General features: G+C 47.9%; 2 protein-coding genes and 1 long non-coding RNA gene across 32 annotated transcripts in view; all 3 read left to right on the forward strand.

Moving 5' to 3' along the window:
• LOC146395936 (uncharacterized) overlaps nt 1–15,535 on the forward strand; it is a 1,175,949-nt gene that overhangs the window by 757,151 nt on the left and 403,263 nt on the right. The window lies entirely within an intron of this gene.
• The window catches only part of DAPL1 (death associated protein like 1), a 933,549-nt gene that overhangs the window by 341,075 nt on the left and 576,939 nt on the right, over nt 1–15,535 (forward strand). The window lies entirely within an intron of this gene.
• TANC1 (tetratricopeptide repeat, ankyrin repeat and coiled-coil containing 1) overlaps nt 1–15,535 on the forward strand; it is a 246,037-nt gene that overhangs the window by 217,200 nt on the left and 13,302 nt on the right. For all 30 annotated transcript variants that reach the window (XM_085001112.1, XM_021074760.2, XM_085001117.1 and 27 more), the window contains one exon: nt 14,626–14,759. In XM_085001112.1, the coding sequence (XP_084857238.1) occupies nt 14,626–14,759 (134 nt within the window). The remainder of the gene's footprint in view (nt 1–14,625; nt 14,760–15,535) is intronic.

Below are 15,535 nucleotides of genomic sequence, written 5' to 3' on the forward strand. Positions count from 1 at the left end.
AGCCTAGAAATTCTGGTTCATGAGGTCTAGGGTGAGCCCAGGACTCTCCTTTCCTAACAGGTACCCCAGGTGGTTTCAGGTGGCTCGTGGCTTCAGGATAGAGAACCACCATGAGAAACCATATAAAGTGCCCACCTCACAGTGACGTGTTATGAGAGGTGCTGGGAGTAGTGAGTAATGGTTCATATTTAGGTCAAATGAGAATTTCCAGTCTTGAAGTTCCCGTCGTGGCTTGGTGGTTGAGAGATCTGACTAGGAACCATGGGGTTGCGGGTTCCATCCCTGGCCTCGCTCATTGGGTTAAAGATCCAGCATTTTTTTAGATCCAGCATTGCCATGAGCTGTGGTGTAGGTCGCAGACAAGGCTTGGATCTGGTGTTGCTGTGGCTCTGGTGTAGGCCAGCAGCTACAGCTCTGATTGGACCCCCTGGCCTGGGAACTTCCATATACCGCAGGAGTGGCCCTAAGAAGACAAAAAAAAAAAAAAAAAAAAAAAAAGAATTTCCAGTCTTTAACATTGAAGGTATTGTTTTCTTTCTGGAAGAAAAAATCCAGAGAAGAGCTGCTGTGTGGGTCGGTTGTGTCCCGAGATGACCAGTCCTGAATTTCAGTAACCACCCCTGATTCCCCTTTGAGAGTCTGCTAGGTTGCTGGTTAAAGCAACATGTAAGAGAAACTAAAGGCTCCCATCAGTCTTAATGAAAGGATGAGTACTAGCTCAGCGTCTCCCTTCCAAAGCCTTAGGCATAACCTTCAGACCGCTTTGCAGCCTGAGAAGCAGGTCACAGCTTTCCTCAGCAGGCATTAAGTGTGAGTTTCCTCAGCCAAGAGTTTGAGAGACTTTTTACCAAATTTAAATCAAGAGAAAGCTAGGCACTGTTTCTCAGACTTGGAGGGCCCCGGCAGTGCTCTGTGGCTGCATTTTGCTGGTACCTTTCTCCTCTTTTTCTTTCACCAATGTCTGTGCATGTTTGCTGCCGCAAACCATCCTACTTTCCAGGTCTGTGATTGTCAGAGGAATACAGTGAAATCTTGCGGAGGAAGTTTGAGATGAGAGACCATCTGCAAAGATGGAGCTTTGCATGAATGTCCACTGTACTGCCCAGATTGTGAGGTCTGTGTCTGGGATTGTCAATGGGGTCCATGTTACCTGACCTCGAATGCCTTCTGGAAGAGCAGCCCCCAGTGATGACAACACGGGTGGGTTGGGGGGTGGGGTCAGGTCACCATCCCTGTTCTCACCGAGCAGCAGCCTGGTGGTTCCCCAGCCTGTGTGGGCTACACTGCTCTGTGTGCTGCTTCTAGGTGCAAGGGACCCTCACAAGTGGTAGCGATGGTTTTGCTTCCTGGTTTGTTTGACCCTCATTCCTGGCTGCAGTGCATGATGCATTGTGTCTAAAACACTCTAGAATGGAGCTTGTCTGTCTCCAACCACAGCTTGGGGTAGGTTCCCAAGAGTGATCTTGTCCAGGGAGTGGGAAGGCGGTGGAACAGCCAGATGCTCTGTGTGAATAATGCAGTTCATTATCTCTCTTTGACTCTTGTGTCAGTTCATGTACGTCTGCTCAGTATAGATTAGCTAAGGACAGCTCAGCTTTAAAATTCCAGCTGATGGGGTTGCAAGGCAGGGTCTCCTAGTCTCTTTTTGGTTCACTTGCCCATCTTTGCAGCACCCGTCAGTTCTGTGCAGCACTTTGCCACACTGTGTGGAGCACGGATGCCCACCCGTTTCCCCTCTCACAGCCACATTCCAGAAGTGGGGCCCCCAATCAATGTACAGAGTCATCCTCCACTTTATTCCAGGAGAGACCCTTGCAGTCCTAGGGTGTCCACTTTACATTGCAGAAGTGTGGGTTACATGCCTGATGCTGACTGAGAGGTGATGATGGCTGACGCCAGGGAGGAAGGAGCTCAGGGAGTGCAGACCCACGGAAGGCCCCTCGTCACTTAAGCTGATCCTCATGGGGGTGGTGGCAGTAGGTTGACTCATATGTCTTCAGGGCCCTGAGCATCTTCCCACTGCTGAGCTGGGGTCACCAAACATCATCCCAGAGGGGGTGGTTCCTGCCTTAGGTAGCAAGAGACAAGATGGTATATAGTACGTTTTTAAGACATTTGTCTAAAATAGTAACAGTGTTTACTGTTGGGGTTTATTGCAGTAAACACAAAGCTTTTAGAAAAACTGCAGAATACAGACCTGCCTCGGAGATATTGTGGGTTCAGTTTCAGACCACTGTAGTAAAGTGAGTCACACAAATTTTTTTGGTTTCTCAGTACATGAAAAAGTTACATTTACATTGTACTGTAGTCTATTAAGTGTGCAATAGCATTATATCTTTTTAAAATGTACATATCTTAATTTAAAAATACTTTATTGCAGTTCCTGTTGTGGCTCAGTGGAAACAAATCTAGCATCCATGAGGACGTGGGTTCGATCCCTGGCCTTGCTTAAGGATCCAGCATTGCCATGAGCTATGGTGTAGGTCGCAGACGTGGCTCGGATCTGGAGTTGCTGTGGCTGTGGCGTAGGCCCGGCGGCTGCAGCTCTGATGAGACCCTCTAGCCTGGGAATCTCCATATGCCTCGGGTACAGCCCTAACAAAAAAAGCAAAATAAAATAAAGTCACTGATGACAGATCACTATTACAAATATATAATAATGAAAAAATTTGAAATACTATAAGAATTGCCAAAATATGACATAGAGAAGCAAAGTAAGCAATTGCTGTTGGAAAAATGCTGCCTATAGACTTGCTTTGATGACACAGGTTTGTCACAGACCTTCAATTTGTTTAAAAAAAAAAAAAGGCAGTATCGGCAAATTGCAATGAAGCGAGGTATGCCTGTATCTCTCTCCTGGCTTGAAGAAGAGAGCCTAATTTGTCTGTTTCCCTTTCCACTAGCATCTGTACCATTTTCTTTTTAGGTCTGTTTGATGTTTATATCCAGCTCTTTAGGAATCAGCCCTGTAGCTCTTTAGGCTTCCCCTCCTGCTCACTCAGATGAAATAGCGTGACACTAGGTTGGAGGAGGAGTGAGAAGAAAGCTCACTTGGGTTGGAGTAGGGGGCTTGGGTTGGAGTAGGGGGCGTCTCCACCCAGCAGCTCTGCCTGCAAGGCAGCTGAGACCTCTTACCTGTGACATTGACACACTTGATTGGACAGTCTTGATGCCATGATTTCTGGGCAGCCTGAACCGTGAGAGGAACTGATCAGATGCTTGTGTTATCTCTGTTTCGGGCATTCCACAGTCATGACAAGCAAGTGCTGGCTCTCATGAAGTCCCGACCTAACTGAATCACTGTTTCTTTGTCAGTGTTTGATGGGAATCAGCCCAAACTGAAATGATCAGGGATACTTCACTGGTGACCTCATGCTGTTCTAAAATGTCAGAGGAACAGAATCCAGGCATCTCCCCGGTCTGTGAACCTGCAAGCCTGCTGTCTGCCTCTGGTCAGAACTGCTCTCTCTTTGTAAGAGAATAGAGGCCCTTCTATTTCAGCATTTGCCATTTTTTCATGCAAGCATGCCTGTCTTATAAGTAAAACCTTCCTAGCCCCGACTCCTGGGGGTCACTTTGCAGTTCCCTTCATCGTACTTACCACTTGTAAATTTGATTGTTGGTGTTGTTTATTTGATGAAAGCCTGTTGTCTCCCAAATTATAGGCTTCAGGAGGGCAGAAATTTCCAGGTCTCTTGTGCTCATCTCTGTGTGTGGCAGCTGGGTCTGGTCCAATGTTGTCCACTAGAACTTTCTGTGATCTTGCTATCTGGGCTGTCCAGCGTGGTAGCCACTAGCCAATGACCTTGTCTGGGGCTCGTCATGTAGGTGTTGACTGAGCGAACAAGAGGATTTAAAGACAACAAAGCTATGTAACTTTTAGAGTAGGTGACATTCACGTTGCACAATAATTTGGGAGAAAGTTGTGGTTGGGGAGGAGAGGTAAGGAGCCCAGTTGCTCATGCGGACCCAGGCCTCTGGCATCTTCGTGTCTGTGGCAGCACAGGTCACATCCTGCTGGGTTCTAGCCTGGATTAAATACCCTCATCCCAGTCATCAGTGTGGCTGGGTGCTGGGTTTCATCTTTGGGAAACACAGCTCTTAGCTTCACGAGGTGTGGGCATGGCTGACAGGCCAGTTTGGTTCTGCCAGCCCTGCCTCTGTTTCCCTAATATCAGCCTCCCTGCCCCACCAGCCCGACTGCCCACCCCAGGATGGCCTACACCCTCACAGAGCTGTCCCCTCAGAAATCCTTCTCACTGCTTTTATAGCTGCTCTCCCAGCAGGCCAGGAGCCCTGGGCTTCACACACCAATAGGACATACCATCCTACCCATCAGCCAGCTGCTCCCAAAGGCTGCCCTTCCCTAGTTTCCAAATGGGGTTTCTTCCTCAGAGGGAGTTACAAGTCTGATGGAAGTATTTCATGTAAAGTGTTCTTTTATGCTGAACATGCTATTTTAGTTGATAAATACTTTAATTGGTAAATACAAAGAAGTTTAGTCATTGTAAATACTATGTTTTTTAATTGCCCAAGCTGTTTAAAAAAAAAAAAAAATTTTCCTGTAAGAAGGGCTGAATTTTCTCCCCAGTAAATCAAGTGGGTCATTTTATTATTATTATTTTTTTTTTTTTTTTTTTTTTTTGCCTTTTAGGACTGCACCCTTGGCATATGGAGGTTCCTAGGCTAAAGGTTGAATTGGAACTGCAGCTGCTGGCCTACACCACAGCCACAGCATCTTGGGATCCAAGCCACCTCTGTGACCTACACCACAGCTCATGGCAATGCCAGATCCCCGGACCCACTGAGCAAGATTAGGGATCGAACCCGAATCCTCATGAATACTAGTCAGATTCATTTCTGCTGCACCATGACAGGAACTCCTGAGTGGGTTATTTAGCTGTACAACCCTCCATGTTTGTGGTTCCACGAAGCCATTCATCCAGCATGTGTGCTAACCACGGGTCACTCTTCTCTAACTCTGCACAGAATTCCAGGTGGGACTTGAGTCATCCTCTGGGGTTGGGGCGTTTCCAGGCCAGCCTTGGGGTAGGGAGTCCTCGCATCTGTTTCCTTATGGGGACTGGAAGCTGGGTAATGAATTGTAGTCCAATCTTGATGTTGTAAAAGTTTCCCTCTCATCTCCATGTCACTGTTCCAGTTTCCACTTTGGGGCGCTGCCCGTCCTCCCGGAGGTGAGGCGTCCTCCTGCTCTCATCGCACGCAGGACCAGGGACAGCTGAGCTCATTACACCCAAGGCAACAGGATGCCTTATTGTTGATTTAAAAATAAACTTTTAGATCCCCTGTTGCTGCAGTTGCAGCTTGGATCTCATCCTTGGCCTGGAAACTCAATATGCCATACGTTGGCCAAAAAAGAAAAAAAAAAAAAAAAAAAAAGAGCCTTTGTTCATTCAGATTTTACCTTAGGTATTTTTGGAAAGAGGAGGACTATTATTTGGTAAGAATTTAAAGAAAATTTGAGACTTACTGAATGGAGCTTGGCCTTGACACACATGTATGTACATCTCGGGGCAGAATGTCAGGGGAAAGACTGGAAGGAAAAGAATCGGTCCCTTGCTTGTTGGGGCATGTGGAGAATTTGTGTTAAGGAATTTGTTAATGTATCCTGTGGAGAAAAGGTAAGTGACTTGCTGCTGTGCACTTTTGATAGTCGAGTTTTTGGAGGGCCCGAGCATCTCACCAGGTACCAAGCATTGTAAAATCCTCATCCAGGCACTCCTTCCTCTGCAAGTGTTTGCTTTAGGAAAGCATAGTGAGACTGGTGGAAAGGCAGGTTTCTGTAAGTCCTAAAAAAGGTAGAAGTTCTTGACTGTCCGTAGCATAAAAGCGTGAGAGAGGGGTAACCCAGGGCCCAGGAAGGGCAAAGAAGGATGGAGAAACCCAGAACCCTGGAGGGGATGGGCGAGGGGCTAGCTCAGGACTCTGAAGGGAGGGGAAGAGGGGTAACCCAGGCCCTGCGAGGGGAAGACAAAGTAGGGTGATGTAGGACACTGGGGGAGGGGGCAGCTCAGGCTCTGGGAGGAGGGGTGGGTATGGGGTCACCCTAACAGTGGAGGGGATTGGGGGTAAGAACCAAGGGGACTGGGTTTGTCCACATCCTGTCCTCTTCCTGCTCTGGCAGACCTGGGGTTTGCCCCTGACGTGGGGGTGTTCTGGAGACCTCTCTCGTCCGCTGAGAGGTCTGTGGAAATCAGCTGACCTGTGTGTCCTGTCCTACAGGGCAGGTGAGGGGCAAGGAACAGGGCCCATGGAAACCTTCAGAGGTGCCTCAGGTGCAGATGGACTGGTAGCTTGAGCACTTACGGGACCCTGTGCACTTGCTTCTTCACACCGCTTGTACCATGCACAGAGGCCCTTGTTCTAGTGAGTTCCTTCCTGTTCATTAAAAAACAAGGACAATTCTTTGGCTTTTGGGAGTTCCTGTTGTGACGCAGCATGAAACACCTAGTATCCATGAGGATGCGGGTTTGATCCCTGGCCCTGCCATGAGCTGTGGCATAGGTCACAGACTTGACTTGGGTCCCAAATTGCTGTGGCTGTGGCCTAGGCTGGCGGCTACAGCTCTGATTCGACCCCTAGCCTTGGAACTTCCATATGCAGTGGGTGCAGCCTTAAGGGGAAAAAAAAAAATAAAAAAAAAACTTTGGCTTTCGACATAAAAACATGCATTTGTCTACATTTTGGTAGCTTAGAACATCTTTACCAAAAGCATGGCTGCTTGTTCTTTCAGTGACTCCCTCCTGTCAGGACCACATGTTGTTCACTGCATGTTCTCCCATAGAAAAAGCATCATTGGTTCTTTCAGATTCTTGTTGAACTGATATTTGGATTTTTTTTTTTTTCCTTTTAGGAATGCACCTGTGGCATATGGAAGTTCCCGGGTATAGGGGTCAAATCAGAGCTATAGCTGCCAGCCTACACCACAGCCACAGCAAAGTCTGTGACCTACATACACCACGGCTCATGGCAACACCAGATCCTTAACTCACTGAGTGGGGACAGAAATAGAACCCACATCTTCATGGATACTAGTCAGGTTTATTACCACTGAGCCACAATGGGAACTCCTGGATTCTTTGTTTTTTTGAGACTGGGTCTCAGCTTGTGTAGCATGGTTTTGTTGAAACACCCCCTTTTTACATTGACCCCTCGTGTGGAGTCCTGCATGGAACTCTGTTCTCAGCCCACGCTCAGTCCTTTAAGGACAGGAAGAAGAGCAGCATGTTATACATGCTTCAAATAATTTGGTGTATAAGAGGATCTATTCAAAATGTGAGCATTCTGCACACACTTTAGAAGTGACAGCTGCTCAAAGCTCCAATCTTCTGATAGATTTTTGGCACCAAGTCTATAGGAAACGTGATTTATGTCATCCGTATTTTAGGAAACTTTTAAAATTGAATTTACGTTATTCATGGCACACATTATTCCTCAAATGATTTGAAGAGGCTTATTTGAAATGATACATATGAGAAAAGGAGAAAAGAAGTGAGAAATAGGAAACGAGGAATGGCAGGGATATTCCTACATCAGTATCCCGAATGCTTACTAGGACTGGCTGCTGTTTTGGCCATAGGATGACCTGTTCAAAGGGAACACGGTCATTACAGGTTATCCTTATTGTCTGTGGGAGAAAGCTTAACTCTTCTTCTGGAGAAAAAAGGTGTTTCTGGTATCTTGTTCTAAAACAATATTCATAGTCTGTCTGATTAGTTGGATATTTTTTAAAGGGAGACTTCCTAGAGGCAAAAGTGTAAAAGTTAAGAACTCAGACCCCAGCCAGACTCCCTGACTTCAAATCCTGCCCTGTCTCCCTCTAGCTGTGTGACCTTAGGTGACTTGCTTAACTTCTCTGGGCCCTATTTTCCTTATCTGTAAAACCAGGATGATTGTTACTTGCCTTAGTTGTATATTAAATGAATTTATGAATTTGAAGGCATTCATGCTGTGAAGTACCATGTACAAAGCACTTTACAAGTCTCAGACCATATTATTAAAGCGTGTCAGGATCTTCCCATTTTGTTTGGGAGCATGACTCTGGGTTCATTCAGCTGCTTGAGTTTATTCCTGACTGACACTGAGTCAGCTTTCTGAGTCAGGACAAGTGATATAACTCTTGTGACTCAATTCCTTTGCCTCAATAAAATGGACATAATAATCATCGAATTCAAAGGATTCTTGTAAAGATTAAATAAGAATTCACCCACAAGATTTTGCCCAGAGCTCAGCAACTGTAAGTGTTCAACAGATATAATATGCTGCCAAGATTGTGATAAGGTGATTATTAACATTAATTATTGTAATATATTTATGATGTATATTTGGTCTTGATAGAGTACTGAAATGAATGCTTAGTTACTTTGCAATTACTTTATAGAAAATAATTTTTGTCTCATGCGAAGTCCCATTTAGTGGCAATCACACATCTTAATTCTTTAAAACATTCCTTGGCAATTTGAGGTTCATGTTTAATCTGTGTGCAGAGACTGATAGCACGTTTTTATACTAGAACTGGTAACATGTCAGGAGTGTCTCGGTTGCTTGGATTTCGTTCCTTTCTTGTTTTATAAGTGGTTCATAGGGAAATAGGCTCATGTGGTACAGGGGGAGGGCAGCATTTTTATGTGCTTTGTGGTTGCTGTCTGTTGCCTTGTCACAGATTCCCTCTCCTTGACCCCAGCTGCAGCCCTCCTGGGAGATGTGTGCTAAATGGAGAAGGATGAGGAAGGATCAGAACAATAAGGAAGGTGTTCCAAACAGCCACACGCGAGATTCAGGAGCTTCTGGGAAGTGCTGGCCTCCGATCATAAGGTTGCTCAGTGGCCTCCCGTTCATAGGGTTGTTGACACCCCTCCCAGCACGGGTGTCAGTTAGGTCAGTGCTGGGGGTGCTGGAGGCTGGGGGGGGGGGAGCGGTGTTCGTCTCCCAATGCAATGGCATTTTTCAGTAAGAGCAGTCTTTATTGTGTTTCATTTTATCCTTTGCATTGTGAAGGATTCCGATTTTTGTGGAGATGAATTTATAGCAGTTGGGAAGTTTGTTCTTCTGCTGGAAGCCCTCCCCTCCCTTAGCCAGAAGGAAATGCCTGACAAAGCAAGGCTGTGGGATTTGGCTTTTTTTTTTTTTAAGTCTGCGCATGCAGCATATGTAAGTTCCCAGGCTAGGGGTCAACTTGGAGCTGCAGCTGCCAGTCTACACCACAGCCACAGCAACCAGGATCCAAACCACACCTGAGACCTACACCACAGCTCACGGCAACACCGGATCCTTAACCCACTGAGTGAGGCCAAGGATCGAACCTGCAACCTCATGGATACTAGTCGGGTTTATCACTACTGAGCTACAACAGGAACTCCTGGAGCTATTCTAAGTCTCAGCCCTGTTCCTAGAAAGTAAAGGAGGGGTATTGCCTGGTTTTTGTGGGAAGAAGGCCAGGTGCTACTTTTAGCCAGAGCCTTGGAACCAGCCTCTCTGAGTAGCAGCCCTGCTCAGACCCAGAGGATAGCAAAGCAAACACAGGCCTAGTGGCCTCTGGGGTAACAACTTCTTGAGAGGTCAGTTGTTAGGAAGTATGAGGGGCATGGGCGGGGGGTGGTGAGGGAGGCTGCCGTTCCCAAAGAGGTTTAAAAAATCATAAAGTCCCTAATTACATTTTTAGATGAAATAGCTGAGAACGTCCCAGCAGTACACGTGCAGGTTTTACCTCTGTTGTCCTCCTCCGTGGTTGATCTGGGCTTGTCCAGCAAACCTCCGGCCCAGGTTCAGTCCTCCCTGCCTTTGTCACATCTAATGGTTTCCATCTTGGTCACAATGAGTTGACTTTTATGAGAACCCTGCTACTTACTACTATTCATTTTCCATCCATTTTTTTTTATAAAAGATGGGAAAAGCCAATATATTAGGAAATAAATTGCAACAATAAACACAAGTAGAGAGCTGCTCTGCCCCTGCTGCCCTCTCAGCTGTTTCTGCCGTGCAGACTGCCTTGGCTCAAGGCCTCAGCTCACCCCTTGGAGGGTGGTTTGGGTCATCAGTGTACAGTGTGTGAAAAGGCCACTGTCCAGAAGTAGGAAAGGGTCTGTGTGTGCTCTGAGCTGTCACCCTTCTCTCAAAATTTCTAAGTCAGGACAGCAGCATATGAGGGGACAGGGTGACAGTCTGTTACTGAAACCCTCAGGACAGATCTGCCGTAAAATGTTATCAACAGCCGTGTTTATGGAAGGACTGTGTTCCAGGCAAGTTGACAGTTGAGTTTTTGTAAAACACATCTTTGCCCAGAGAACTTTAGTTCATAAAGGAGTCTGCAAATGATCCATTTTACAAAAAGCCATAATCTCACTGATGTTTTCAGTAAGGATTTCATATCATTGAGTGTCAGTTGGGTTTTCTTAAAATGAACATCTGCTGTGACAAATCTACTCATGCTCTGAAGACAGAAGGCAGTATTGTTAAGGTGAAATTAGTCAGAAAATGATATATGCTTTCATGGGAATTTAATTTCAAAAATGCTGTCTTGTTGAGGATTTTGCAAGTAAAAGAAATTCCATTCAGTTGGAGTCCTCAGAAGTGCCATGAGCCCACTTTGATTTTTTAGAGCCTCCATTTCATATCAAGTCTCCTTTCTCCTTCCTCTTTGAATTCCTTTGGCCAGAAGGCAAGGCCTTGCCACACAGCCATGCACTCTCTCCTGTCCTGGTCCTCCTCCTCCTGCTCCGGCCAGGCAGAGTGCACTGACCCTTGTTAGAGGCTGGTGGTCAGCTCAGAGGACAGCCTTTGCAGTGGAATAGCTGGAATTCCTGAGCAGAGTTCTGCCGTGACTTTGTTTAAGCATGTGGTTGACTATCCTTCAGTCTCGCATGTTGCCGAATATGGTATCCTCAAATCCTTGCGGCTGCTGGAACTTGAGATACACTCTAGCTTCAGGGGTCCTGGGTGATGGGGCCGAAAATTCAATCTGAGTAGAAAAAAGGAAAACATAAGGTCCTATTGTTTGGGCATCATCTGAGAGTGAGCGCCTCCAGAGGAAGTTGTGATCCACTTAGGCCAACTGTGTGAGGCTCCCAGCCCATGCCAATAGGTGCTTTACCACCAAAAGAAAGCTCACCCTGCACATGCAGCCCGACTGGCTGGAAAGGAAAAGGAGGGAACCCTGCGCTGTCGCCAGGCCTGGGGTGGCACTACCCCCTCTGATTCTCAGCTGCTCTAACTTCTGGCTCCTCTGGCGCCTCCTTAAAGCACAGGGCCCTATTTTTAGTGCCGGGCTGTCATTGTTGATGTGCTGCTGTTGCAAAAAATCAGTAGCAGCTGTAACAGAAATCCTGCTTTAAAGGCCGCGCTTATAATGCGGATGAAACTTGTTTACCAACTAAAAGAGACTGGAATGTTACGGTGGATCAGCTGCTTCAGGCCTTGGGTTTATTCCTTCCACCATGTCCTGCATGTGCCTGGCTGTCGCTGTCCTTGTCCCTGCCTGCAGCCCATATGTCGCTCCTTGGCACAGTCGGCTCCCGGCAGGAGAGAGGGCTGAGGAAGGTTGCGAGGAGCCACAGGCCCAGGTAGGGTCCAGATCTTCCATCTCACAAACCACTCAGAGGGTGTGGTCTTCAGCGCCATCCAGACAGTGGATATAAAAGTGCCCCAAAGCCTACATTATGTGGGAATCATTACCATTCACACCATGGCAGGAACAGATTGTGTGGGGCATGCCCGGCAGCAGGGCCAGGACCTGCTAGTGTAGACGCTCACACGACAAGAAGGATCGCCATTGGTGCTCAAACATTTGGGGTAGAGGTACCCCCACCTGCAGCCAGAGCATCGTATATAAACTGATATAAATACTCATACTCAGATGGTATTTCTTTGTAACTTTTTTCCAAGTTGTTTAGACCTGTGATGGGTGGCAGCGAGCCTGTTTGTGTAACACAGGGTAGGAATGGCATGCCAGTGGCGACCCCCGGTAGCTTCTGCTGCATCTGTAGTCTGTTCTGGTTGTCCTTTCTGGAGAAACTCAGTCAAGCTGATGGCAACTTCTGTGTCCCTCAGAGGGAGATCAGACCCCAATGTCACATTTACATCTTTGGGTGTGCTTGGTCCTGGAGATTAAACAATGGCCAGGCTGACTGGAAGTCGGAGTAAGCACAGTGTCTGTCCTGAGAAGGGGTCTGCAGAGAACATGGGGAGCTGTGTCACTGAGCCCCTGGCTTCCCATCTCAGCAACCTCGGGGCCAGGAGAACCAGGGGTCACAGCAGAGCTGGGCGCCGCCCCCTGGAAAGGGGGCTGAGGGAGACGAGACCTCTTCTGAGACCACCTGTGGTGCTCTGTTCTGAACTGTCACCCTATGTGTTCTTTTGGTTCTTGGAATCCACATTCAGTTTGGGAGACTGACCATTGCACTGCATGTAGCTGCAGCATGTGCCTTTGCCCCAGAGCGTGTGACCTCACCATGATTGATGGGGCCAGCTGTCCACGGCCAAGTGGGCTGGTCCAGCTCAGGGCCATCTTGAGCACATCTCCCCATCAGTTCCGAGGGCACCTTGGGGCGTGTTTCGACACACAGGCTGCTATGTGTGTCCTCAGCCAGCAGTGGGTCCCATTTCTCAATTACCAGAACCACTGCTGAGGTCAGGCACTTTTCAGAAGTTCATTGGCCTTTGGACTTCACATTTTGTGAAGGGCCTATTCCTGTGTTTTCCCAGTTTTCATACTGAGACATCTGACTGATTTGTAGGAAGGCTTATTCTATTCAGGAAGCCAAAAGTTTGTAGGTGTGAGGCTATATTTCAAAACAGAACTGCCCAAGTTCCCGTTGTAGTGTAGTGGACTAAGGATCCAGCATTGCTGCAGCTGCAGCTCGGATTCCATCTCTGGCCTGGGGACTTCCATATGCTGTGGGTGCAGCCATGAAAATAAAAACAGAACTGCTCCATCAATAGAGCCTTGGCATCCTGCTCAATCCTCTCTTTCCTCTTCTGCATTGTAGACACACTTGCCTTAGGCATCTCTGTCTCCCACTCCCGTTCTTTTCTGTCCTCTCTCCTTCTGGTCCTGGCCTGGGCTGTCTTTTTCTCTGAACAGTGGTTCACATGCCATAAACCCCTCTTTCTGCCACCCCCTCCCCTCCATTAGGCACCGTGACCAGAAGGTGGGGAGGCACTAATGCCAGCAGGTTGTCATGAGGATACTTGCTCTGTATTCTTTCACTTCATACCGTTCTTGTCTTGTCCTTGAGCTGACCTCCCCGCAGCACCTCTGCCACCAGTGGCTGCTCCTGCCTCAGGATCACATTGGGCTGGACACCTGGGTGCTCAAGGCTTCTGCAGTCTGATCCTCCTTTTCTTCCTTTCTTGACATTCTTAATCCAGGGTCTGCACTTGTTACAGAGATTCTAAACTCCATGAAGGGGAGTTCCCGACGTGGTGCACTGGTTAACGAATCTGACTAGGAACCATGAGGTTGCATGTTCAATCCCTGGCCTTGCTCAGTGGGTTGAGGATCCGGCGTTGCCGTGAGCTGTGGTGTAGGTTGCAGACGCGGCTCGGATCCGTGTTGCTGTGGCTCTGGTGTGGTCCGGTGGCTACGGCTCTGATTCGACCCCTAGCCTGGGAATCTCCATATGCTGTGGGGGGAGCGGCCCTAGAAAAGGCAAAAAGTCAAAAAAAAAAAAAAAAAAAGCTCCATGAAGGCAGGAATGATGTGATATACTCTCTCTGCCTCAGAACTTACTAGTTCTTGTCAATTGAAATGTTTGCCTTTAGGTCAGGAAGCAGTACTGGACAGTAATTGATCTCTGTGTTTCTGCTGCACCATATTCTGGTCATCTCTTACTTTAAACAACAGTAACAACAAAACAAACTCTTAGTGGCTCCTGAATCTACATTTGGTCTGGGCTTGCAGAGATTGCTCACGTCTGTTCTCTCAGCTCTAGCTGGTGTGGCTTGATGCAGTCTGGGGATCCATTTCCAGGATGGCACACACACATGGTCCACAGTTGGTTGCTGGCTTTCTGCTGAGAGCCCATTTGGGATGTCAGCCACACACAGCTTCTCCCTGTGGGTCTCGCCTTAGGACTGGTGCTTGGGCTTCCCCACAGCATGGCATCTGGTTTCAAGAAATGTTGCAAGAAGTGAAAGTTGCTCATCTCTGGGCCTGTGCCCAGAACTGGCACAGCATCTTTTTTTTTTTTTTTTTGCTTTTTAGGGCTACACCTGAGGCATATGGGAGTTCCCAGGACAGAGGTCCAATCGGAGCTACAGCTGCTGCCTTATGCACAGCCACACCAACGTGGGATCTGAGCCACGTCTGTGACCTACACCTTAGCTCACGGCAACACCATATCCCTGATCCACTGACGAAGCCAGGGATCAACCCCACATCCTCATGGATACTAGTCAGATTTGTTTCCACTGCATCACAGTGGGAACTCCCTCAATATCATTTCTGCTGTGTTTTCTTGGCCAAAATTGTCATAGAAGCTACCCAGATTCAAGGAAGTCACGATACACAGTCCCCTTCCTCTTAATGGGAGGCGTGTCAGAGAATGTGTAGCCACCGTTAGCCGCCACCTGCTAACAGACTCCTCCCCCCCTGTGACTTTCCTTTAGCCCTGACCGCCGCCGCAGGACGAGGCAAGCTGGAGGTCTGTGAGCTGCTGCTGGACCACGGAGCTGCTGTGTCTCGGACCAACAGGAGAGGGGTCCCACCGTTGTTCTGTGCAGCACGCCAGGGGCATTGGCAGGTACCAGTGGGACCCTGAATGCTTCAGAAACGGTGGATGGGGTTGAGTTCACGATTGCCCCCTCCCCTGCTGATCCTACATGCCGCTCCCTGGAGCCCTGTCTTTTTCACGGTCTTGGCTTCTGCTTCTACTGTGAGCACTGCTGGATAAAGGCAGACATGTGTTGGGCTAGCAGTCAGCCAAGTAGGCTGGTAACCAGGGGCAAGGCTGGTCACCAGGTCAGAGACCCACCGCTGCTGCTTTTTAACTGGGGAGGGGAATTGGAATGAGTGGACACCATCACGACAACAGAAGACGTGCTCTACCAGACCTGTTGTTGTGATTGTGTAGCCCACTTGTCCAGCACACTGGGAGAAGAGTGGTTCTCTTGTGCTCTTTGGAAAAGGAAGCCTTTTCCCTCTGGCCCCTCACTGTGAAGCAGGCTATTTCTTTTGCTAGGGGTGATGTGCTGTTGCTTTTAATTCAGGGGAGCAAGGGAACCTTGAGAGTAGTGGTTCCGTTGTTTCTTCCTTCATTTTGTAAACAGTGACCACGTGTGTACCCATGCCTGGCACCAGGTTACACACAGCTGCAAACAGATGGATCTCACCAGGTGCATTATAGGAAGAATTTTCTAGACCCAAGTTTACATGATGGAGTTGCATTACTCCTGATTACTGCTAGCTCTGTGGGTAGGAGCTGTGAGTCCTCTGTGGTCCTGCCCATTGGGGTTTTGGCTTTTCTCCTGTTTCCAAGGGCTTGGTTTGTACCATCCATTCCCTGTGATGCCCTAGCTC

The sequence above is a fragment of the Sus scrofa genome, chromosome 15, assembly GCF_054392235.1.
Source record: "Sus scrofa isolate SSC_HxYL_T2T_F1_AM1 chromosome 15, Sscrofa_HxYL_maternal_Yorkshire_Landrace_v2.0, whole genome shotgun sequence".
Taxonomy (NCBI): Eukaryota; Metazoa; Chordata; class Mammalia; order Artiodactyla; family Suidae; genus Sus; species Sus scrofa.